The sequence below is a fragment of the Lingula anatina genome, chromosome 10 (assembly GCF_051362555.1).
Source record: "Lingula anatina isolate TDL-2025a chromosome 10, LinAna3.0, whole genome shotgun sequence".
Lineage (NCBI taxonomy): Eukaryota > Metazoa > Brachiopoda > Lingulata > Lingulida > Lingulidae > Lingula > Lingula anatina.
In genome coordinates, this window is record NC_141776.1 from 2,177,386 (window position 1) to 2,203,806 (window position 26,421).

At 35.4% G+C, this 26,421-nt stretch overlaps 1 protein-coding gene across 9 annotated transcripts in view; it reads left to right on the top strand.

The window, feature by feature from the left end:
• LOC106172495 (ras-related protein Rab6) overlaps positions 1–25,104 on the top strand; it is a 28,178-nt gene extending 3,074 nt beyond the window's left edge. For 2 of the 9 annotated variants that reach the window (XM_086997991.1, XM_086997987.1), the window contains exons 2-9: positions 2,734–2,792; positions 8,212–8,265; positions 14,699–14,873; positions 15,459–15,570; positions 16,139–16,232; positions 16,483–16,549; positions 19,113–19,204; positions 20,309–21,995. In XM_086997991.1, the coding sequence (XP_086854117.1) occupies positions 2,734–2,792; positions 8,212–8,265; positions 14,699–14,873; positions 15,459–15,570; positions 16,139–16,232; positions 16,483–16,549; positions 19,113–19,183 (632 nt within the window). In that variant the 3' untranslated portion in view covers positions 19,184–19,204; positions 20,309–21,995. Of the gene's footprint in view, positions 1–2,733; positions 2,793–8,211; positions 8,266–14,698; positions 14,874–15,458; positions 15,571–16,138; positions 16,233–16,482; positions 16,550–19,112; positions 19,205–20,308; positions 21,996–22,511 lie in introns of those variants that run through there. The other 7 variants (XM_086997994.1, XM_086997992.1, XM_086997995.1 and 4 more) reach the window with 5 other exon arrangements.
• Positions 25,105–26,421: the final 1,317 nt, after the last annotated feature.

Consider the following 26,421-nt stretch of genomic DNA (forward strand, 5'->3'; position numbering starts at 1 on the left):
CAAATAATTATGTTGTTAAGGTAGAGGAGATATAAAGTATTGATGGACTGTGATTACACAATATGACACACAGCTTAGAGACACAGGGATTGAACTGGAGTGTAAATAATTAAATCTCTGTTAGCCCTGACAGGAGCTTTTCTGTAAACTGAATTAGTGATGGTATTTGAATGGAAATGTTAAGTAGTCTACTACTAAGCTTTTTCTGAGTATGTGGATGATAGGAATGCAGCATTCCTGTTCTTACCCCTTTCCATCCCTTCAATTCTCTCCCTCTCTCTCTCTCTCTCTCTCTCTCTCTCATTAGTGCTTCTGACCATTTAAGTCGGAAAAATTGTATAACTTGAAAAGCATTTTTTTTTTTTTGAAAAAGCTGCTATAACCTTTGATATCCAACTACAGTCAAAGTCAAAAGTGGATACCAAACCAGAGTAATTATCTCAACATCGTTAACTGTGTATAATGAATTTGATGGCCATTAAGGCATAATTATCTCTCTAGTGTTCTGAATGCCTGATGAAATGGATATGTAGCAGTAGTTTTCATTGTTAAAAAGAAATAATGTCTCTGATCCTAGACATGAAAGTCCATTAGAAAAGCTCCAAGGTCAGAACTGGCCAGAATAATCTTGTTATGAGTTGACTGAGTGGACAGTTAATTGGATGGTGTCTTTATTGATGACCACTGTCCAGCTACTATTAGATTATGGTACAGTGATCCTTGTTGCCCATGTCACAGCTGCTCTCAACCAGCTGGGCGATGAATTTTTTTCTTCTTTTTCTTTGCAAAAATTTGCGATGGACAATACAGGGAAGTGCAGATGCATTGAAAATTTTGTGGATGTCCCTCTAGAATGAAAATAGAAAATACTGTCTCTCACCCTGAAAGAGGGTTGTGATTGCTACCCTGAGTGTTAGGAAACTGCAAGGTACCTTGACACCAAAGAATTCTGAAAAATAAAAATAATGTATGAAAATAATTCAATGAAACTTGCTTGTAGTTGTGCCTGCAGCAGTGCATATCTAACATTACATTTGCAAAGTCTCTTGGGGTCTGGAAAAAGAGCTGGTTGTCTTCCGAGATGAGCCCCAGATGTAAAAATTTTTCATGTTCCATGGTCCCAAGATGGTTGTCCTGTAGTACCACATACTGAAGACATTCTGATAAGATGGAATGGTCATTGGCTTATTTAGGGGCTTTATAGTTTTGTTTTACGTTTACAGGAATGTGTAGTTGTGTGTGTGTGTGTGTGTGCATGCTTGTATGTAAGATGTGTCCGTATGAAGGTGTGTGTTTGTGTGTGCACACGTGTCTTTATAGGGCTTCTGAGCAATGTGTTCTTTACTACTACTTGCTTTCGTTTGATTCCTAGACCTTGATTTACTACATATTAAGTTTTGTTTTAGCCAAAAAGCTTTAAAATATATAAATAATTTCTGAGTAAAAAAACAAAAAAAAGTTACCAAAAGGTTATTTTTCAGAATGCTTTGATTTTTTTATAGTCTAGAAAAAAATTGAATAACAGCAGCAGTATGTAACTAATCTTAGTACTTAGTGTGCTACACATAAGACATATCAGTAAGGCTTATAAGTAACGTACACTACTAGTATATACTAGTAATTTAGTGAAGACCACTCAAGAAGCTGGATGAATTTGTACTCAGACGTCAGTAAACATGTAGACTTGTAAGCTTTGCAGTCTGACATCGAATTTCATCTGAGCAGACTAAAAAGAAAGGTGTGGTTCCATTGAAATTGGGAGGTTCTAACTGAGTACAACCCATCATCATGGTACCTGGCTAAGATTGGCTCTCCAAACCCAATCTAGAATCTTGCAACTGGATTGAAATACAACTATGGTGGTATGTGGAATACCTGAGGGATTAGAATCACCTGCTATGGTGAGTTAAACACTAGCAGAGAGCCCACTGAAAATGATCAAAGTGAGATGGGTTAATGCAGCTTGACTGGGAACACGACTTTATCTGGTATTAAGCCTTGTTCTATTGATTCTCCACACTTCCATTTATCTGTACTTCTCTGGCTCATAGAAAGGATAAACAGAATTTCTCTCTATTAGCATCCAGTTCATCAAATTAAGCCGATTCTCTGTTGTCTCGCCAACATGGAGGAAGTGCAGAATAACAGATGTGTGAAATTGCTTTCTTCTCCTGTTTTCTTCCCCCAGTCTTTTCTAATATGACGCACGATTTATCTCCCTGGGGCATGATAAATACATTACCAGTTGTTGAAAATTATCACCGTTAAAAAAAAAAGAGAGAAGTTAATTAGTAGATACGGTGCTTTTGGTGATAAATTACTGGTCTTAAAATACTCAGAGTACATTAAGATTCAAACAGGATGAGATTTTTTGGACTATTGGCTGATTTCAACGTTTTGGGAGATAAAATATCAGTTTTCGAGATTGATGCAGATCTGCAATAAAAATGGGAGAGTAGGGGTACGTGTAGACCCTGTGCCATATTTTCGCTAGACTTTTTCAATAAATGGCAGTCATACCTGTTTGCATTGTTGTTTGAATACAAAATAAAAAGGAAGGACCTTGTTACTAGTATACTACAAATTAAAGTGAATGTTGCATTTGTCTGTCTAGCAGATTTTTTATTTGAATTGTTGCTTATTTTATTTTATTTTATTTATTTATTTATTTATTTATAAATCCTGCACATTTCATGTCTTTTGCTGCATTGACCTTTTTTCTCTCTATTCCAGTGGGGAAGACATCTCTGATCACAAGGTTCATGTACGACAGTTTTGACAACACATATCAGGTGAGACTGTCTAACCTTTTCTCAATATTGACTGTAAGAACACATTCAGGACAGCTGACTTACTAGTCCTGGGGTCAAATATGGCCGACCCACTTGAATACTTTCCCACGGGGAATCTGTTCAGTGTCTATTAGCAAATTAGACTGCAGGCTTTTTAGTATGTCGCCATATTTGACCTCGGACTAGTTAGTCCACTGTTCTGAATGCGGCCTAACAGATCTGAAGGTCAAATGTGGCCAACCATCTTAAATGGTTGTTGTGAATTCCCAGAGGGAATCTATTCAGTGTCTAATAAGGAATAAAGAGTTTCATTGGGTTGCCATATTTGATCCAGGGATCAAATAGTCGGGTGTTCTGAATGTGCTCTAATACATGGATAATATTTAAGTTGGAATAATGGTACCTTTAAAAGCAAAAGAAAATGAAACATGATTACCCCTTTTCCTGAATCTTCAGACTGAAGATTAAGCCATCATCATGGTACATATCAGATGAAGCTGTCCACACTTTTATCATTGATTGTAATACATTTATAATTGCTGTCTTGATAGCACAGTAGTGTGATTATAGAAGTAGGAGTAATGATGCTAGCATCTTTAGAAGCTATGAATATATTGTTATTTTGCTATAATAATTCATTGGAATGGTGATGTTTGATAAAAATTACAAATAAGAAGGAGTAAGTCAACTGGTATCTTTGGTACCAATAATAATTGTGATTTGGCTTGAACATAAAAAAAAAAAAAAAACAATAATCCATGATTTTTGATAATTATTATATTAAAGAAAATGTCTCTTATGTGAGAGTGTACCCCCTTCCCTGAATCTTCTGACTGAAAATGAAGCCATCATCGAAACAGATGATTTGGCCATTTAGCACATGATAATGGGACAAGAGAGTACCACAGGGTGCAATGGAACAGACAAAAAAATTCAAAACAGTCTAAGTTTTTACCGTGATAGTAGCTAAATTCAGAGTGGTTTCCCAGATTATAGCACTTGTTTTGAAGAAACTGTTGTTCTCAGTTTGAGTGCATAACACAACTGCTAAAATTTGTTGGTTAGAAACTTAGTTGACATTCGACAGGAGAATATATTTGGGACAAGACAGTGATAGTATTTATCCCCAACAGTAAACTATCCTAAGCTCCTAGGTTGCTATCAAGTATTGTTAAGATTCACTAATCTTTATCCTTACCCCATTGGGTAATGGTCGTTATCATCGATTTCTTTGGCGATTCCTGGAATTTCTGTTCATATTTAGTTCAGCGCAGGGTTGTTGTCCTCCGGAATGGCTCTCTGGCATTGTAATGATCTCATTACTGGGAATTGCCGTGATATTTCCTAGATCACTCACTGTTGGATGTGGAATTTGTGATATAAGTGCTACTTGGCCTGAATACTTAAGGTCGTTTTCCTGGATTCGACAAGCAGTGGAATTTTGATGGCCTGTTTATGGTGCATTTTCTGAGAATTTCTAATAGTTCTGACGGAATATCCTACATTATTTATACTCCCACGAACAAGAATAGCCTAATTTACTAATGGGATATCTATATCACCTGGAAGTCGAACTTATGGTCTATTTTTGGCTAAATATTATTATTTGACCTCTTATATTTTAGTTGATCTGTGAGCAATGCATTGACCTTATTTATCTAATTTGGTGATATATCTACAAGTTGACCTTATTTTTAGTGCCCATACTGTGAGGATAATTGACCTATCAGTAGTTGACCTTAGTTATCTCCTCTGGTCATTTATCATAGGTTGTCCTTATTTATCTGCAGTGAACTGAAAATATGGGTCAGTTCCTCTCTTCAGTGACAGCCACAAATTCTGTATGCTTCACTTGAACCCATTAAATTGTTTATTATAGGGAATTTATGTTTTTGTCTCCTTTAGATTGAACTGATGTACTTTTAGACAAAAAAAAAACAAGCAACCACTATTCTCATTCACGTTTCCTCTGTTTATAAGCAGATACTTCAATAGATTTATGTTGATTGAAACCAGACAGGTTTAGGGATGATGCCTTATAGTCTGTGGGTCAAAAACCAAAGCCTTCCCCCCTTAGCATCTTTCAGTCGCTATGTTTTGCTGTAAGCTTGGGTCCTAAAATGACTAGCCAGAGAGAGAAGAGATCTGGAGATATCATTACTAGTACTGGTAAATACAAACACTGAAGTTGTTGGAAAAGATACACAATTTGCCAGCCTGGAACAGATATATATTGCCAGTTTGATCGCAGCCAAGAGATAAAATTTACAGAGAACGAAGTCTGACTTGTAACAAGTGCTTTTTGCTGGGATGAGTCAGCTTATTAGCTTTCTGTCTAGTCTATTCATCATCTTCTAAGATGTGTCCTCGAATGTCTAGGGATTTTATTGATCGATAGAATATTTGTATATCGCCCATGGTCGTGTTTAAGCCCCATTTTGACGAAAACCGTTTGGAGGCTAACTTCGGTAAATTGAGGTCTGTATAGCACCCTGTTCTTTAGTCTGAGAGTTGAGGTATTGGCACTGTAACTCAACATATGTTGATTAAAAGACAGTATGTGATTCTCAGGGTGATGATGACTTTTTTAATTGCAGTGGAGTCCTCTTTTTTCTGGGGTTAGTCTGGGACAGGCTTTGGATGTTACGTTGCAGAGTTAGGTCTGATATCGCCCCTGGTGTAGTGGAGTGTTTGGTGCACTCAAACTTGCTCCCGGATGAAGTTTGATTTCTGAGATGATGAGAAAGATATTGGACCAACTGATATTGTGCAAATCAATAAATGATTTCTTTCAAGTGTACTTTTTTTACTTGGGTACTAGTATTTGGAACAGTTACAGTTTTTAGGGATTTATTTGAATAATTAATGATTACTGCTGTCAAATTTGTTTAGTTCAACTCTGAAGATGTATGTGTTGATTAAAAGTCAATATGGGTTTCCCAGGGTGAAGATGATTTTTTTTTCTGGGGATAGTCTTGGAGTGGTTTTAGGTGTAACGTCCAAGAAATAGGTCTGATATTGCCCTTGGCTTATTAGTGGAGTGTTTGGTGCACTCAAATTTGCTCCCTGATGAAGTTTGATTTCTGAGATGATGAGAAAGATATTGGAGCAACTGATGTTGTGCCTAACAGATCAATAAATTATTTTTTTCCAACATGCTTTTACTTGGGTCTATAGAACAGTTACAGTTTTTTTTCTAAGTGTGAATTTTTGCGTGATTAATGTTGTATTACTGTAGTCAAACTTGTTTTGTACAGCTCTGATGATTTTTTACTGGATTTCCACTGAAATTTGCAACGTTTTTAAACCTCAGCAGAACCCAAAGGAGATTCATTCTTGTCCAACTTTAGGAAAAGGGAGAAGAAGGGTCTTTATTGTCTAACTGGAGAAATTAGGGATCACTTTTTGTACAACCAAATTTTTTAATGTCTTCAGTTAAATTGGTGTGGGTTGATACAGTGACTTTTTTTAAAAGTTACTATTATAAATTTGTTTTATTAATTTTTAATGTAAGTTTTTTACTTGTTTTTTTTTTTTTTTTTTTTTTTTTCTTTCTCATCTTTGATTTAACCAGTAGGGAAGGTAACAACGTCATCATAAAGAAGCAGAAACTGTGCACAGCCCAAAGGATGCTTTTCAATCTTTCAAACATCACTTGTATTGGTTTCTGCCCTGGGTTGAGTAATAAAAAAAATGCCAAATCAATAGAAGTGCATGGAAGCCTACTAATCTCCTATCTTGGCAACGGTCGTTGTTGTTATGTAAGTGCGATAGCTTCAAATAACCTCAGGGAGTCACGAGAGATAGAAACTGAATCAACCAGACGCTGTGACTGGTCAATCGATTACATTCTTGCCCTCAGAATGAACTTCGTTTGTTACCCTGATTTCCCCAAACCCCTGAGTAGATTTTAAATAGACCAACCTGTAACAGCAAATATTGGAGTGGTGATAATTCTTAGTGACAATTCTCTTGGTTGAGCAGTTGTTTGATGACTGTGGTGTAACCAACATGCACCGTTCTCTTTTTCTCCTTTAAGGTGCTTGATTTTCAAATCTCAGAGGCAGACATAGGATGTATTCTGAACAACTTGAAACAGATGTTAACTTCAGTGACTGCTTATACTAACTGCTCCCCCTTTTGCCTTGTTAGACCCCATTCTGAAAAACACATCCTAGTAGTATTTGCTAAGTGCAATCAGTGGAATCTGCTTAATTGACTGACATGCCTCCTGGAGCAGCTAAGGAGGTACTAGTAATTATCCTCTGTATGCACTAGACTTCATTACAGCCTAGCTGCTCCAGGAAGCACGCCATTCAGTACAGTTGATTGGATTTACTTGAGAGCACTCAAGAGCTGAGTTGGACCAACCCAACTACAGTAGTTTGATGTGTCTGTCTGAATGGTCCCTCAGTATCTGTCACCAACATACTAGTAAGCATGCATACAGACATGTACGTGTGCGCACACACATTGTTCAGATATTTTGTTAATGTACTAGTTAGGAAGTACTCGCTTTCTGATCCCACATTAACTACTGAAATGCAGTTGGGAACATGCACTAGTGCTCTCTCTCTCTCTCCACACACACACACACACACACACACACACACACACACACAGTGTCACAGAATTGTGTTGAATGTGTACAAACCTAGCAATACCAATACATGTCAAGTTTGAAAGGAAAACTTACAAGCCCATGACTCATAGCAGTCAGGTTAATATGATCCACTGTTATTGATGGGAATAATCAAGAAACAATTATTAAAATGCCATGGAAATTTCTAAACATTTGGCAGTAACAACCTAGATGGTTATTGATCGGAAGACATTATGGGGCTGGTATCAAGTTGATAGTTTTCTCCAGGACAGCACAAGGCCCTAGGGTGTCAGTTTTCACAAAAATAAGTTAGACTGGGAAAAGGGGTTTAAACATTTTTGACTGGAATTTCAGTCTGCTTCCGACAGGGCAGCACTGTTCCCTTGGGTGTCAGTTTTTGAAGATTTTTCGCTAGAAAAAGGGTCTAAACTGCTAAAAAATTAGTATTAACTTTTAGACCAGAATTTTAGTCTGCTTGCTTTGGAATGTCCAGCACAGGGGTGTCAGTTTTTGCAAGTGAAGTTTGGTGTCTAAATTTTTTAGACCAGAAAATTTTTCTGCTTCTTTGAGGACAGCTCTGTCTGTCAGTTTTTGCAGAAGTTGGGCTGGAAAAAGGGTCTTAACTTTTAGACTTTTAGAGTTTTGCTCCAATTCTGTTAAAGGTGAACCCATAGTTTTTGGTAATTTTTTAATAAATTGTTCTTAAAATAAAATAATCTGGTCCACTTCTTTTCAGGGTTAATAGACCTTTATGTAGCAAGATATCATTTTTCCACTTTACTTATATATCTTAATTTTGTGTTTTTAATTTTTCAGGCCACAATAGGAATTGATTTTCTCTCAAAGACCATGTATTTAGAAGACAGAACGGTGAGTACATTTATTTAAAATGCAGTTATGCCTAAAAATCACAAACTATTCCATAGATTTTGTTTTATTGAGTACAAATATTCATCAGCTTGGTATAGTCCGAAGTTATTTTTTAATCATTGTAAGCTTTCGTGGTGGTTTGCTTGTGCACAGATAGTGATCACTGGACTAGGTTATTTTCATGTTTATCAATCATTACTATCCATGTTGTATCTGATTTTAGAATTAGTGCAAGTTCAACTAGTGCGTGATATATGGAGGAGAAGTAATTAGGTTTCTTGTCTTGAACTCTTACTCCTTGATTAAATTGGTCACATGAATAATTCGGATTATTCCACTTCTGTTTTAAGATCTGCAATGTCTTTGTTTTCACAACCTTCAAAAAATTAGACTTCGAATTCCAGTCAAAGTGTGTTTTAAAATCTAGGGGTTATTATTATTATTATTATTATTAGCTTTTTCCTAAAATTGTCTGCCGCATTTTATCTAAAAATGGTCATCTTGTTTTAAAACCTTGCTGATTAATTTTTTTTTTTTTTTTTTTTTTTACTATTTAAATAAACAAATATTTGAGTGTAAATTTTGTGCTTTCGTGGAAGACCTAGAAATTTGCCCAATCCCAATTGTATTGTATACTTGAATTTTGTGCTTTCATATCCTAAACTGTTGAAGAAGTACAATCTATAAATTTTAGCTGTGACGAAGATGGAGACTGGCGAATTCAAGTTTTATAGAATTTAATTTTCTAAGTGGTTTTGGATGTGCTATACACTGGTTCTAAAGAGAAAATTGCCAAAATTTCCAGGATTTACTTTGCTATAAAAAGGTCTAATGTACATTGTTTGAAACAGTTTGTTTGTATAAAAATATATAATCATTGCCTAATTTTCCTCCACACTACAACGTGTATCCAATCTTACTGTGCAGTTCCTCATATTAATGCAAATAAATATCGATTGCTCAGACCCGACATCAAATTGGGCAAGTAATGGCTTAGAAAAAAAAAATCAGTTTCATTTACTTAATATGAGGTAATATCGTAAGATCTCTCATATCAGCGCCTATACCAGAATAGTATCACATTGGACAATCAAGTTCAGGCATTATGTGACACTGGAAATCTTATGACAAAGCCTAATACAAGGCTGTCAGTACTCCGTGGTTTTGCAGGGACTCTTGCTGAGTACAATCTGCTTTAAAGAATAACTTGTCTCCTCTCGGGGTTATGTAGAATACAGAAAAGCTGGTGATTATATACGAGTTCATTGGAAACAACAGGAGGTGTGTCATTCAGTTGAGCTGATTGCACTCAGCGAAAGTCCCCGCAGAGTCGCAAAGACCTACTTGACGGATAATGTCTATGGAAATGGGGTCTAAGGTTAATTTTTTGTCTTTAAAATGCTATATGAAAGGATAGTGATCCCCTAATATTTCACATTCTTATTTCAAATTTTTATTAATAACATTCAGACGTAAAATTTTCAAATATCTTGTAAATTCTAATTCACCTTCAGCTATTAGGGGGGAAAAAAAAAACAGACACCTGACCAACCCTGAACCACGTCTTTCCATAGATCTGCTATTACACGTCACCCTGAGCTTCAGAGATAACTTGCCACTAACCTCTTCACTATAGCCTATCTTCATCGTGTCAAGTCACCTCTGACGAAAATAGTTTGACCTAGTTTATATAAGCCAATCGAATCCATGTTTCAAAATTTTTCACCAAAGTTTGGTGAAAACGCTGATTGGTTGACCGTCAATCGGCAATCCTCGGCTGATTCCGCAAGCTCCATACTAACAACAAAGTTATTGTCGAGTGCGGAGACATCCGAGTAGTTCCGAGTGCATAACCGTACACAAAGAAAGCATGGCGTCTCCTACGAGTGACTACGTAAATTAATGTGTTAAGTTATCTCTTGATTCTTTGCAAAATATGAGTATATCGGAATTGAAACCAGATCAGTTTGAGGCCCTGCATAATTATCTACTGAGGGATGATGTATTTTGCGTGCTGCCCACAGGTTACGGCAAGTCCCTGATATTCAGCCTTATCTTTGATTGGTCCGGATTTGAACAAAGCGCGCTTTGACTCGTTCGCGTTCATTGGCTAGATCGTTCAATAAGTCATTGAGTGCGGGCTTTAAATTTGATTGGCGGGCGGCGGAGGCTATCGAATGTGGTCAGAGGTAACTTGACACGATGAAGATAGGCTATAGTGAAGAGGTTAGTGGCAAGTTATCTCTGAAGCTCAGGGTGTTACACGTACACTTCAAAATATTTTCAATAACACTTCAGTGGCAATACACCATCTTTCTTTGTGGATACGGTGTCTATGAGTATTGATTGATTGCTACAGCCAAGTAATGTAATTTAGCCACAGAAAAAGAAGGTGAAAAAAGATGAAAATTTGTGCCAGAAGACAGATTGGTACAATTTACTATAAAAATTCTTTGCAGATGAAACTTTCTCTTGGAATTGTGACATACAAACGATAAATTTAGTCAACATGTTGTTTATTGCTTTTGCTTTAGGTCATGGAGTTTTAAACCCTGGTACTTGCCTGAAATACAACAAGTCCAAAACTATTATTGGTACAGACTTGCGTAACATCATGTAAGGCCAATATTTTAAAAATAGAAAACAAAAGTAATTACAGTAATATAATCTTATATTATAATAAGTACTAGAAAATGTAGAGAATATAAAACAATAAATATATAAAATAACTGATTCCACAGAATAGTGCCATGAATAATGACATAACATGACAGTGGACTGATGTTTTAGTTGTTTACTGAGCTTTTTCCCCAAAGGATATAACACAATATTCTTTAACTACCACTCATCATTTTATCTATAGACCTTTTTCATCTTTTCCGGAAATACGAAGTGCGCACGACAGGAACCGCGCGCCACAGGGGTCATGATGGTCCTCTGCTGTTTCCAGCATGGCAATGCTAGGTGTAGATGATATACAAGGTGTGCATATAAAAAGGTCGTTTGCAGCTTGCACTGCTTTCTGTCAAACTAAAAAGGTGGCTGAAGCACAGAAATGCGTAAACTGTAGGCAAGAAAACAGCTACTTGGACGGAGAATCAGTCAATTAAATGTTTTTTTCTCAGTTTAAATACGATGCGCTGTACAACTAGACTTCACCTAAGCGTCCGAGCCTTGGCTGCACTTTCAATAGTGATGACAAACTAAAGCTTCAGAGTTCTTTTAAATGCCTCCGATAATAAAGATATGCGAAAGAGACTCGTTATTTTTTATATATATTAAATCAAAACAGCCAGTAGACTCGTACACAGCTTTCAAGAGTGTGGACAGGTGCGTAGGCCTACGTCTTCACAATATTACATGTATATATGCAAGCTGTGGCGATATCACCTCATTTACCGGCAGAATCAATTCATTGCGATTTTTATGTCTTGTTTGAAGGGTGTCTTAAGAGATTTTTGAAATGATAAAATGAAAAGATTCCCTGCATTGTTTGACTCGTACCTAAAAGTGACAGGCAGATTGTTCGTCGGTGAACTGATTAAATCGTTTGGTACCTGATAAGGCATATCAGGTGTTACTTGTTCAATTGTTCAGTTAGGGGGCGGCCACAACTACGACCTTTCCTCTGTAATTAAAACCTTCTAATTTATAAGTGTTAAACAGGTGAGACAGGAATTCTCGAATCTTTCCCAGACGATAATTAAAGTTTACCGTGTCTTACTCTAGTATATGCACAAAATTTACGACAGGTAAAAAATGTCAGACTTTCGGTCTGACAAGTATGAACATTTTCTCAAACTGAAACAAAACCGTCAGGCAAAAACAAAATTATAGCAACAGACCAAATTATTTGATTTTTAAATGTTTTCATGCGTATTTTCATCGTTTTCAATCAAAGACAATAAAATCATTCAAATAAAGTGTTTTCCACACATTTCATACTTTTTAACTATCTAAGACAGAGTTAAATATACGTAGGCCTACTTTAATACTAAGCATATTTGCATTACTTTAAAAATACTGTACGTTAATTGTTTTATTATTTTTATTATCCATTTTGTCTTTACCATACATTATGCACGTGTAGCTTACAGAAAGGCTTCTCTGCATTAAGAATATATGCCCATTGAATTTTCCAATTCTCTTGTCATTGAGTTCAGAAATAAATAACTTTTTATTTTGCCGGTAACGCGTTCAACAAGGGCCGATGTACATTATTCTTCGTATGTCTCTGTTGATCTTGATAATATGAGCCCCATTTGTACAAATCAGTAATACGTACAGGGTGTACGGGACTGGATACATAATAATAAAAATTTTATTAACGTCTCACGTTAAAAAAAAAAATAGAACCCACCCTACTAAGGGTTATTAGAGACTAAAACCTGTGTTAGGCCTACATTTAAAATGATCACTTGTCAATAAAACACACACAAAAAGGATATTACATACAAAACTTTTCAAACCTTCTCTTTGTTGTTACACAAAAAGTCGTGAAAGTTCTTGAATTTTTTGTAAGTAGAATCCCCGTGTAAAACCTCACAGCTTTTACTTTCTTTTTCCATAATCTCATACTTAAAGTCTTTTCTTTCTTTTTAGGCCCCTATTCTTCAATTTTTTCTTCAGAACTTTGTTTTTATCGCATTGTTTACACCCGAGTTCTAGTTCGTTATATCCGTTGATTAACTAAGCATTTCTGTTTTTATTAAAGCACCGTTGATCCCTAATATTATAATTTTTCTTCCCGCCTTCTCGCCTTCGAAATGTTCAGCGCAAACGCGGTGCCCTGCTTTTAATCCAAACCTGCTATATTTTCCTTTCTTTCTACCATATTTTTCATTCTTACGGGTTTGTTGGGAACTTATTATACCTCATGTGTCAATCTCGCTTACTGTTATTGTAGCAGCGGGACAAAAAGCACGTAAACTCAGCCATGGTTTTTTGCACCGCTGTAAGTGTTTCGACATAGCAGGGCTCCCGTACCCACAATGCAATTTCCATTTCCGGAAAAGATGAAAAAGGTCTATAGTCTTTTATGTGTATGGATATCGATTGGTGGAGAATATATTATCTATAGTTAAATGTAATCATCTCCCCATGGTGAGCAAGACTATAAGATGACCCTGGATGACTGTGTCACACAGCAAAAATCAAGTTATCAGACACAATGTGGAGCATTGCTTTCGCTTTTAAAATATGTATGGTTCTGCTGGTTATTTATTACCTTCTCAAACAAAACCAGTTATTTATAACTAAATATTGATTTCTCCGGAGCTCTCAGATAAATGTGACTCAAACCTAACTCACTCCTCAGACAGTTTTTTTCCAGAAATAAGAAACAAAGTGATATTGCTTTAGGGGAAAAAATGTAATACCCTTGTCCGGGTAAAAATGTTTAAATTACCATTGAAAATTAACAAATGGCTAAAGAGAATGGAAAAAAAGAAAAAAGAAAAAACTTGAATACACTGGTCACTATGCCGCAACAAATACAGAAAGCTAACAAATAAAAATACATTCCAATAAGTAACCACTTTGCAAGTGTAGCCACCAGTATGAGTCAAATGGCTAAAAGATTAGGGTCCAAACCAGCAAAAAATTATATTCTTCTAAGTTAATAATACGAATCCCTGCAGTGAAAATTTAGCGTTTGCTTTAGATTAATTTTCCACCATCCATAGATTTAAGTTCTCTTTTGACTGGGAAATTTTGATTCACACAAGTAGTTTTCTGGGGGAGCTTTGGAATGAATGGCTTAAGGTCCTTTTCAAATAGGATATCTAAGAGACTGACAACCTAAGAGTTATTACAAAGGGATCATCTAAACAGAGCACGACACAATGTGCCTTGGTGATCAAAAGAAAAGTGTTGAATTTTACACAAAATATATTTCAGCTATGTGAAGGATCAACGCTCATTTTGTTGCTCTAAATATTTGAAGTAATATACATTTGGAAACTTTCTTAACTCAGAAGGGAATTTTTGTTAAAGCAGGTCATTATGGATGAAGGTCTTGGCCACTACATAATTGCTTGTGTTAAGAAACATGTTCGTCGTATCATGCACTTAACAAGCTGATGAATCTTTTTAGTGCATTATAATTATGAATGTTAGTTTTTAATGTTAAATTTGAAGAATTCTTCATTTTTATGGTTATGAGTATTGGAGCTTCAAACTATTTCATCAGCTGTATTTCATTGTAGTGATATTTCCAAAGATGTTATTAAAAGTATCTAGGTCAGATTTTTAGTGTTTTTGTTTGTTTGTTTGCAAATTTGATTGTCTGTCTGTCTGTCTGTCTGTTTTTTTTTTTGTTTGTTTGTTTGTTTTTTTTTTTTCTCATTTTCCATAACAATGATAAAGCTTTCTGTCTATAATTGTCTATTGTTGTGATTATTATTTACATTATTTCTTTATTTATCTGTTTTAGATACGATTACAACTATGGGACACTGCAGGCCAGGAGCGCTTCCGAAGTTTAATTCCCAGTTATATCCGAGATTCTTCAGTAGCTGTAGTAGTATATGATATTACCAGTGAGTATCATTGTATATCCAGTTATATCCGCAATTCTTCAGTAGCTGTAGTAGTATATGATATTACCAGTGAGTATAGTTGTTTATCCAAAATTCATCAGTAGCTCTACGATTTTAGTAAAAACAGAAAATCCAAGAATGTCGTGCACCTGCAAGAGTCTTATTATATTATAGTCAATAAGATGTAAAGGAATTTGTTTGATGTTTGATTTGCTATGATAGGAAAAATAATGTTGTAATATGTGGTTGATGTTGAAAACCAAAAATGAGATCATTTAACATCTTTGATGATCAAAAGTATAGCAATTGTGCAAAAATTAAGGCTTAAAATGTTTAGATTTGATATGTGAAATTACAGAATTATTGGTAAAATTGATATTAATAATATAATAAGGATAAGTGTGGCATGGTATAGATGGTGATTTAAGCATAATCATGGATCAAAAAATGTCTTATTATTAGTTCTGAAAATATCTTTGGATCAATACAAATATAAGCTGGATAAAGGACTTTGAAACAAAAGCATCCACAGATTTTTCCCCTAGATATATTTCTCTGCTAATGTTTCTAAATGTCAGTCTTATTTTTGCTCTGGCAATTGTTTCTCTTTTGAAGTATAATAATAAGATCATAACTTTTTTTTTTCCTCCATAGATGCCAACTCATTTCAACAAACTTCCAAATGGATTGATGACGTGCGAACAGAAAGAGGGAGTGATGTTATTATCATGCTTGTGGGCAACAAAACAGATTTAGCAGACAAGAGGTGAAACCCATCTCTATATTTCTATAACATTCTATAAGGCATTTTATGTTTGGGAAGGGCTGCTTTGATTCCAAAGTTTTCAAGGTCCTGTTTCACATCTAGTCTGATTCAAGTTTTTTATTTATTCATTTATTTATAATTTTTTTAAAATTATTATTATTATTATTATTTTTTTTTTTTTTTTTGGGGGGGGAGGGGATATCATACCCTACTTAGACTTAGCCAGCTACTAAGTTGCGCTTCACAAAGAGTGAATTTTGCTGTGATTTATGATTTGATTGTCATGTATTACAAACAAAAGATTAAAAATGTTATTGTCTAAGTACTGTTCAAATGTGTCCGGGCAGAATGATTGCATTTATTGGGAATTTTGAGTTTTGAGGAGTTGTGTGACCCTTGATTTGAAGATGCTTTAGAAAAGAACTTGCTTTAAAAGACTTTCAAAAGAACTTGATTTGACATCCAAATACTAGTAATTGAACTTTTGCTTACATTTCTGTTTATTTTTAATATTTTTTCATTATATGTATAATCTGTAGTATTTGTTTGTTTTACCCAATTATTTTAGGCAAGTGTCAACAGAAGAAGGGGAAAGAAAAGCTAAAGAATTAAATGTTATGTTTATTGAAACCAGTGCTAAGGCTGGGTATAATGTCAAACAAGTAAGTAATGGTTTATATACTGATATAATGTCAAACAAGTAAGTGAAAGTTTATACACTAAAATAATGACAATGGAGGGAGTGATTGAACTAAGAAAGTAAGATTTGGATCAGTTTTTTTTTTTTTTTTTTCCCTTAGTGGTAAAATGGTAGTCTCAGGTGATAAAATACAAAAATCATAACGTGTTTAATTAAACAGTATTGGTGATACAATTTCACTTTCACATTAATTTATTTGTTTGTTTTCTCAGTTATTTAGAAGAGTTGCAGCAGCGTTACCGGGCATGGAACAAACAGAAAACAAGAAAGATCAAGACAGTATCCTTTCATGAATAGTATAAAGTGCACTTTCCTTTTTCATCGCCATGCTTAGTGAAGGGTATCGCCAAGAAGGGTATATCTCTATTATATTAACCTAATATACATAACTTGCTGAATGTGTAGGGTATTTTGGGCAAATTTTTTTTTTTTTTTTTTTTTTTTTTTTTTTTTTTTTTTTAATGTGATTGCGCTGTGTAGAATTAGTTCTTTGCACATTTGGTGGACATATGAATGAGAATGGCTGCTAAATCCACTGCATCAGTTCATTGGAAATGACCAATCTATCCACTACCTCAGGGCATTGGGAATGGCCACCCCTTATTTGTTTGCCCCAATTTGGTTTTTGGTGATCATCAGAACAAATAACTGTATATATTGAATGCCTTGTATTCATTCATGTCTGTCTGTTTGCTTATAATTAGTTTTCTTAGCTTAACAGGCATGTCACAGTAAAAAGGAAAAAAAAATCTTAAAATTAAAATTCACAATGATATGCAACTGATAAAGAGAAAATAAGTCTTTAGAAAAAATTATTTCCAGATATTGCTTTATTGATAAACATGCAACATTTTCTTGTGAAAATCTTGTTTTGAAAGCGACGTACCACAGATGTATGCTGAGGAGGAGGGAATATCAGAACAGACAAATGTTCTTCAATTCTGAGGACAACAGCCTTTTCTTTTTTTTTTTTACCTGATCATATTGAAATGTTTTATCCTATTTTTGGTCATTGTTGTGCTTCTTCCCAAATTTAAGATTTCATCATAATCACCGTTCCTGTTACGGTAAGTCACTTGTCAATATCATTAACATCTTTTACATCTCCCTTCAATTTTTTGTGCGATTTGCTTTTTTCCAGCTCTTCAAATATCATATTTGCTTTTGACGTGTGCTTCTGACCATTAACAATACACATAATAACGTCACAGAAGTAATTGGATTGTTATATTGCACTTATTGAAATGTTAAAGCCTTCTTTGTTTATTTTAGGCAATCTTAATTCTATATTCTGTGTATTTTGGTCGCACAAGGAGACCCTGCAAATTTCCCATGGTATTAGTAATTTTTACACTTGCTGTTTTTATGCCTTTTATTGTCAGTGTGGAATAATTTCTTGTTCCCACACTCTATTTTAGTGCAACAGTAATGAGATTTTTCCTACTATTGGCAGACATCCTACTTTTGGGGAGCCAAAAATATCATTTTTGAGATAAGATGCAGAGGACCCCCTGGATGACCCCACAGCATATTTTTAGACTTTTTCTCTAAAACGGCAGTCTCATTCCTGATTAAAGTGATTGACATTTTGAAGAGAAATATCTCTTATTGTCTTTGTCTTTTTGGCAATGCCATTATTTTCTTCTGGAGTGAAATTAGTAAGGTTGTGTGGATGGGCAGAGTTTTTTTTTTTTTCTTCTTTTTCTTTTCTTCTCAAGGCACTCAATGGGCTTCCTAGTTACCATTGTTTAAAGGGATTGCCAACCAAGATTGGAAAATTTAATTTAGGTTAATCACAGGGGCGAAGAGTCAGATGAATTTAAATTTAAACTCATTAATGTTCTGCTTTGGTTTTCAAGATAATTGGTGTTGGTGCTTATAGTCACAATAGTCGTAGGAAATAACCTGAAAACAATGTGGATAAACAGTTCCCCACAAGCTGTTAAACCTAAATAACCACTTATGGTGAGTTGACCAAAATTGGCAGAGCCCATCACAGCTGGTAGTCTGGTTATGATTAGGTCACCATAGACTACCAATCTAATCCATGTGTAGCCCACACACCAGTAGTCATTGAGGCCAGTCAGGTGTCAAAAGATTGTCTCCCTGTGGTGGGCTAATCATAACCTTGCAGCCTGATTATGGTTATGTCACCATGGAGGGCTCATCTATTCACTGTGTGTCCCACACCATTATTCTGAGTTCAACTTCATTACATTGGTATCTTGATATGGCAGCTTGATAAAATTCTTTTTACCAGCTTAGGTGGACTCAACTGGAAGCATGACTAGGGAACTCAGTGCAGCAGTGGTTAAGGGTTGGGCAGCATTGATTTCATTTCAGGGTGTTGATCACTACTAGTAGTAGTAGTATTAGTAGTGGTAGCAGTTACTGTAGTAGTAGTAGTAGTTAGAAGTAGCAGTTAGATGCAGCAAGTCTGTTCCATAGTGTTATACATTAAGCATTTTAGTCCAGATATTACAGTAGATGTACTGTGTATGTGCTGTCTTCCTGTCTAAGTAATATTTAAACTAACATTGTAACAGACAGAGTTGTTATTCTGAAGTTACAACGGACATTGTAGTTTTATCTTTCTTTTCTCGCTAGATATATCATGCAACTGTTGTCTTGCACTGCAGCACTGTGATTATTTTGTTGCTATAAAGTCATAGAGCAGTGTTTTCTTTTCTTTCTTTCTTTTCTTTTTCCCTTTTTTTTTTTCTTGATAGATATTACAGTGTAACTATTGCCTTGTAACATAGGATAACGTGTATTGTAATGTAGTGTTGTGACGATGTTGTTGCTGTTTGTTAATGTTGTAAAACCTTAACCATGTCCTCAGTAAGTGAGGTGGTCCTAACCCCCCAGACCCCCGCCACCACTGCTGACCAGACCAGGGGGTGTCCATGTTAAACCTCACAGCTAAGACTTGATGTATGCTTTGATAGATGGGAGATATCGTGTTTTTTGTTGTCTGTGTTATAGATATTGATATTGGAGAGAATTTTTGTTGCCCATGTTACACCTTAAAGCCAAGCTTTATATTTGCTCTCTCATGTGTGTGTGTTTTTTTTCCTTTATTGAATAGCAATATTGTATATTATGTGTGTTCTTTTATGTCAAATAGATCACATGGCATTTTTTAAGTTTAGAAATAAAAGAAATCAACAAAAAAAAAAAAAAACCCAAGGCTCCAAGGCACATATAAAAGTTATAATTTTTATGAATTAAAAAAGAATTTTGTGTGACAGAAACTACTATAAGATAAACCAGCATTCCTGTATTTTCTTCTTTTTTTCTTTTCATCACCAGGGAAATGAATTTTGTGTTCCTTCAACTTCTAACCCTTCTTTTCTTTTTATTTATGTACTCTCTATTTTACATGGAGAGTTGCACTTGTATGTGTTATAGCACTTCTGATTGATAGATATATCTTGTCAGGTTTGATCTATTTGTACAAAAAAGTCATTATCACAAGTGCTGAATATTTGTGTGAAGTTATTATATTGTTATTACTTGTTTTTCATTCCTAATTTTTTATTTTTTTTTATTGCAATATTATTGCATTTTTATTGCAAAGATTATTTTTTCTTACCACAATGGATCACCGTTATTAATGACTGCTCTGTGCTTGAGGCAGTTTTCTTCAATTACTTTCATCATTGAGCACATAATATCACTAAAATAATTTTCATTTTGAGGTTTCTTGTTATTAACTATTTATTTATTTATTTATTTGAAGTCTGATAGTTCTTGTGTTCAATTTTTAGCTAGGCAAACAAGTAATTGTTGTTGTTATTGTATTTGATATAATTTTACCTTGCATGGTCGTTTAAATTCAAGAATTCATTAACATTGATTTGTTAATGGGCTTTTGATATGATGTTTGCAGCAAGATCAAGACAAAACCATTGGTCTTTGTTTGGTACTTTTTACCTAGCATGTTTGTATTAAATGTTTGCACGATTATCAACCAACTTATTTCTTTTAATTGTTCTATTATTTGTTTTACGTTATTTCCTTAACGTCGCTTCTCAGTGATCGAAGTGAAGCTTAAAGAAACCCCCGCAGAACCCGAGAAACAAGCCGGAGGCTGTGCATGTTAGCTGAATGTAAAGAGACTTCTCATTGGATGTTCATGTGAAATCTGAATGAAAACTGTGTCATGATTGGTTCCATCCAACAAACTGCTATTTTGGTGGTGTTCTTTTGTTAAAAAGGGATTTCATGGGATGTTTTTTTGTGATATCTGTATGAAAATTGGGTTAAGATTGGTTCCAACACTTTCTTTTTGTATTGTAAGAAGGCATTTCATTGGAGGTTCGTATACGTTGATGGGTGTATTATTGGGCTTTTCAGACAGTATGAAAAATAATCAGATTATCTTCATGGTCATAGAACTTTATATGTAAAACAGCCAGAGAATGCAGTTTAAATAAGAAACAAAAGTATTTTTGTTTTTACGTGCTCATTTCAAACCAGATTGCCTTATATTTACAGGTAGAAAAAAAATAAAGGACCAAATATTTTTAAAGTTATTTACCTTGTGCAGAAGTGCTTATTCTGGTAAATTACCACTTGATGGTACTTGCAATAGAAAAGAGGCAGTTTTTTTCAGTGATACGCTTCCTATATATCAAGTATTTAAATCTCTCCAGCTCACTGGTGGCATTTCATAATGTCACTCTATTTATTTTTCATTAGAAAGTTTATTTTGAGTGCTTCTAGGAAATACGTTAGATGTTAAAATAACAACTTGGCATATCCCAGAAGTATGTTCACATCTTGTGGTATATAATCTTTAAATAACATGAAAAGTAACATGACGATTCTTAAATGATATGAAAAGTAAATGTCAGAAAAGGAAATCCGTTTCTGATAGGGTTCATATCTATATAAAAATTATTTCACAGTATTTATTGATTGTAATATAGCATACCCACTGTTGGGAATGTGTCATTAATGTGTTTGGCAGAGGTTATGTCACGCCAGCTGCAAGCTGTTCTGAGGGTTTTTTGGGGAGAAGAAGAGGGGGGAACCATTTTTGGGGTTGTTCAATATGTAAATATCGTGTATAGAGGATGCATTTAACGAAAAAATTGTTTTTTTATATGAAACTTCAAAGAGATTTACCAAATGTCCATAATTAGTGATATAGATAGGTATGATAAAGTAGAATGACGAGTTGAGTCTGGAAGAAAATACAGCACAGAAGTAGGCTGGTAAAAAAAAAAGAACCGCCTTTGGTGTTATGCTTTGTAAAATAACTGAAGCTGAGCATATTTGCATTATCTGTAACATCCTGCCACCCTTGTGATAATTTTTTTTCTCAATTAATAGACTAATTTTGCTTGCATTATCTCTTCCCCACACATGACGAATGCAAAACACGGCAGTGACGCCATCTTTTATTGGCTGACATTGCGTTTCGTTTGGTGCCAACGCAGTGACCTAGATCTCAATGTGGGTCGTTTCAATCTAGGTCATCGCAATGACCTCGAACTAATCTGGGTTATGATTGGGTTATGAAAGATGGCGTTACCAGATCCTCGCCATTCCCTGTTGCTCTTCAGATACTTGGTATGGAAAATAAGATGGATCTTGGTTTATACTTACTGCACAGATTTGGTTTTTGGACATGTAAACCTCGAAGATATTATAAGGTGCTTGTAAACTTTGAAGTCATACTTGTATGTAGTGGAAATAAAACGTCATAATATTTGCATGACCGTCTTTCTTTTTCTTCTGAGTTAATGATTTTGCATGTGTGTCGATTTTCGTCCTTATTTTGTACCCTACCGGATGTAAGTGTAAAAAGGAATGAAAAATATGAATGAGCATCGCATGTTTTGAAAGACGTGACTTACTGTGACCCTTTATCTTTTATGATCCCCTTTTCTGAATAATTGGAATAGCGAGGAATAACAGCCACCATCCTTTACTTTAATTTCACAATTTATAGTGTTCCGTAGAACGTTGCCTCTCTCAAAGTTTAATTATTTAAATAAAACCTTTATGAAACTGGGAAAATTGAAAGTGAGTATATCCTCTCTTAATGGCTTTCGTTACTCCAAACTTGGCTGAAGTATGAGGCTTTATTCATTTACTAATTTATTTATTTTCAGAATTTTAATTTACAAGAATCGGTGAAACGAACTTTTTCGAGGGGGGACTTGTTTTGCCTTTATTTTTTCCTTTTTCCAAAAGAAGCTTTGCAAATTTCCTTAACCCTATCTCTCAGCCCCAATTGAGCTAAAATCTCCAGAACCAACGGAACTGGACCAAGAAGGAGGCTGTTCCTGCTGATGTAAACCCACATATGATTGGATGATTGCTACATTTACCCTAATTGGTGGAGACATTTGACTCTAAATAAAATTGATTGGATCGAAAAATCACAAAAAAAGTCATCAATAACACTGATTGGCCAGCATGAAACATTACTGTAACCAATGAGATGGCCCGTACTATACTGTTTCCATGGTAATGTTAGTCTGTGGCTTAATATCGCTGTAGACCAATTGGTGTTCTGTATGACACTGGACTTCAAGACTGTTGATATATGTAACGCTACATTCACACGGATCACCAGTTGAGGTGATCCGGTTCCAGATCCGGTATTTTGCAAATATAATTATGTTACTATTCATGATGCTCTACAAGTAAGCGCACTTTGGCACGTTCAGCTAAGACCAAGAAAACTGATTGCAGTCATTCATGCGTTGATTCCTGTAGCCTATATTGTGGATGCTGAGTACAGAATGCAATCAGTTTTCTTTCGTCGCTGTGTGTGTCTGCACGGCAGAGGATCGGAACTGAAGCTCAACAGGTTCGACCCGTGTGAACGAAGCCAAAGATGTAAGAAATGTCAAAGCTTGGCAGGATCTCAAAGATTCCCAGTATATTAGTGTAAATACAGATATAGTTCTCTTAAGTATAGCTTTTCTACATTGTATAGCAAGGGCGTGATACCAAACGTGGAACTATATCTGTGTATGGATCCAACGTTAATTAGCAAATAGTTCGTGTGTTAGGTTTGTAGCAAATGTTAGTTTTCCTTCATCTTCTTCCTACATGTACAAGAGACATGGCCAGATAGGCTTGGAAAAAGCTCTGAATTATTTGAGATTACACTTATGTCCATATAATATAGTTACAGCTATTGCCGCCAACGATAGAAATGATAGGCAATTGTTACAGATGTCAAATCTAGTTATTACAAAGCGTAATGTCGAAATGCGCACCCTTAAGGTGTGACAGTACTGAACAGTATATATATATATATTTATGCGACAAAATGGAAATGGACTGGGAGAACCAGACGAATCAATTATTCCCAAGGCCACGCCCCTAACCCCACGTGGTCAGAACACCCCCAGCTGGTTCTCAGAACCAGAGGCCAGCTTTGGGATGAAGTCAAGTTCATACATAAATTCTTGATCACCTTTACATCATGCTAAAAAAACTGCTGTTAATACATTGATGCTGTACTCTAGACTATTGCATAGCAGCAAAATTAATTCAACAGCGTTTGTTTATTTTTATTTATTTTTTTTTATTTATTATTAAAGCGAGTAGCTTCTTTAGATTTTGAACCAAAAAATGTCACCTTTACCCCCCCCCCCTCCCTTTCAAAAAAAAAACAAATGTTCGAGCGACGATTTTTTTATCCAGTGTTAGTTAAATTTTATTAGCTCGATTCGTGTAAATTATGTTAATGTTGAATACATGTCTCAAATACAGACACGGTAAATATCATTTAAAACGTAATTTAAGGCATGTATATGTGTACCCTTTGAAACATTTCATTGAGATTAGAGCGGAGCTAAAGTGGGTTCACACTGGCAGGAACAGAATAGACGCAGAAGCGATTTGCTCGACATCCTTTTTCATATCACAAGATTAAGAAAAGTCATCCACAAAGCAAGGGATAACCTAATCTAAACGCTTCCTACCGTCGCCTAAGCTCAAAAACTTTACTTAAAGGCGTTTTGTAAAACAAACCAGCACCCGTTCCGTTGATCTGTGGTGTTAACAGCTTTAAGTCTGGCGTTGGTGTAATATTTGAGTAATAATGGTCCTCTTCCAGACATAGATGTATCGATTTTTATTATCATAGCACGATTCATGTTACCAGCTGCGTCTGGGCAAAGATCGTCTGCTGCTTTACAAGGTTTGGTTTTATCGAAAGAATTTGGATCGTTGATTTAAAGTCTGAGGTTTATTGTTTAATTTTAGCTGAGATTTATTAACAGAATTCCATTTTAAGTGCAGTTTTCCAAAAAGCAAGGTATAGGTTGTGTGTAAGATTAAATTAATGGGTCTTAGTCTCTTAGAGTTTGGGCAAACAAAAGCCCCGTCGAAAAGGACCCGGAGAAAGAAAAGGATGCAACCACAGAGTGAAAAAACTGCGATCGAATTTATTGACCGTCAACCCCCCGAGTACTCAATTTCATAGTTTTTCTTATAAAACCATATAGTTAATAAGAAGTCTGTTGCAATTTTATGGATTAATTTGTTTAAGCAATTCACATTGGCTTGCCATTTTGTTTTCAGAAAACATTTGCCTAGATTTAAAGATTGTCAAAATATTTCACCTCTCGTCACAGCCCAGAAGCCGGGTGTGCTCCCCTACCACCCCTACCCCCACCCCCTCCAGTTCCCTGCCCTCACTCGCCCAATGTTCTATTCTGTTCTGTTAGGGAACAGCTCAAGACACATTCATTAAACGCAGATGAAGAAGTAATGTTCTGTAGATGGGTTCCCAAGAAAAACCACTATGTTGTATTGTGTCATTGTTTTGAGAAATAATAAATATAAGTTGCTGGTCTTTAGTTTGTTTGTTTGTTTGTATTTTATCAGCGGTGGTCATGTAAACTTAAAAAAAAAAAAAAGAACGAGGGTTCACTTTCAGCATCTGCCACTGAGTGTCGCCACGTGCTGGTAAGTACCATAAAGTGTCGCCACCTGACGGAAAGTGTCCCTCAGTGACGCGTGATTAAAGCACAACAGCTGCCCAGGAGCCGATATCACAGGAGGGTCTAACATGGAAAGCTGATCTTTGCCCCTTGGATCTTCTTGGCCATAGACTGCGGACATTTCTGAAAATTATTATAGTGTTAGGCCTACAGACTTTTCTCCCATGCAGACTGATTAAAGTCCCTTATATTGTCGAGTTGCCAGAACGCTAGCCCTGCGATGTTCTTTCCTATGAAATTTCTTTTTTTACAGAAATGCATTCATTATTGGCCATATTAGTAAAATCAGCTCGGTTGTTTCTTCCGAGACAGTGAGCGTTAGGCCCCCTATTTATATGATAATAGAAAAAACGGGAAAGTCCACAGATATATTTCGTTTGGTGCTCTAAGCGTGTTACTTTCATACAAGATAAAAACGGTCGTAAAAATACATAATTAAAAAGCTGCAAAATCAGTCCATTTCTGGTAAAATTGGTCCATTGTTTCTTCTTGATGTAACAAAAAGCATAGGCCTACAGATGGATCCTCTCGTTTCTGCAGCAAAATGCATGGTAACGGATTTGAGGTTAAAATACTGCACAGTGGAAAGCTATGCGCAAATATAAAAGCAATCAAAATGTTCATAGCCATTATTCAGCAACAAAACTCTCCATTTCGTCGAAAATTAATCATACAAGTACAAATTGCATGAAAAAAACGTTTATTTAATTTCGTCTCACCAGGGGCGCTGCAGTCAGCTTTTGTTTACAATAGCGCAAAGCATTGTGGTATACCGCAACTCGCGATTCCTAGTGACGCTAGTGTTGAGACTTGTATCTACGTTTCAAGTTGATTATTTGCCTATATCATTGTTAAAGGTATGTATTATTAAAGCATATTCATATAATTTAAGTACAGCTTCTTCTCTGTACGAAATATTGAGGCTTAATAGTACCGAAAATTCATGGGAATTGTTTAATCGTAGTCTGTCGAAATTTTCCGTCGCCATGCAGCCGCGTCAGTGTGCGACTTCTTCTTGGTTCATTTCTTCGCGAATTTACAAGATTTTGACTAAATAGATCATATCTATCTTACTCAAAGTACTATAAATGTAACTTGAATCAATTATCATAACGCTAAAACGGAACGAATTGCCGTGGGCAGCATGAAAAGTAGTCGATTTCAGTTCGAAGA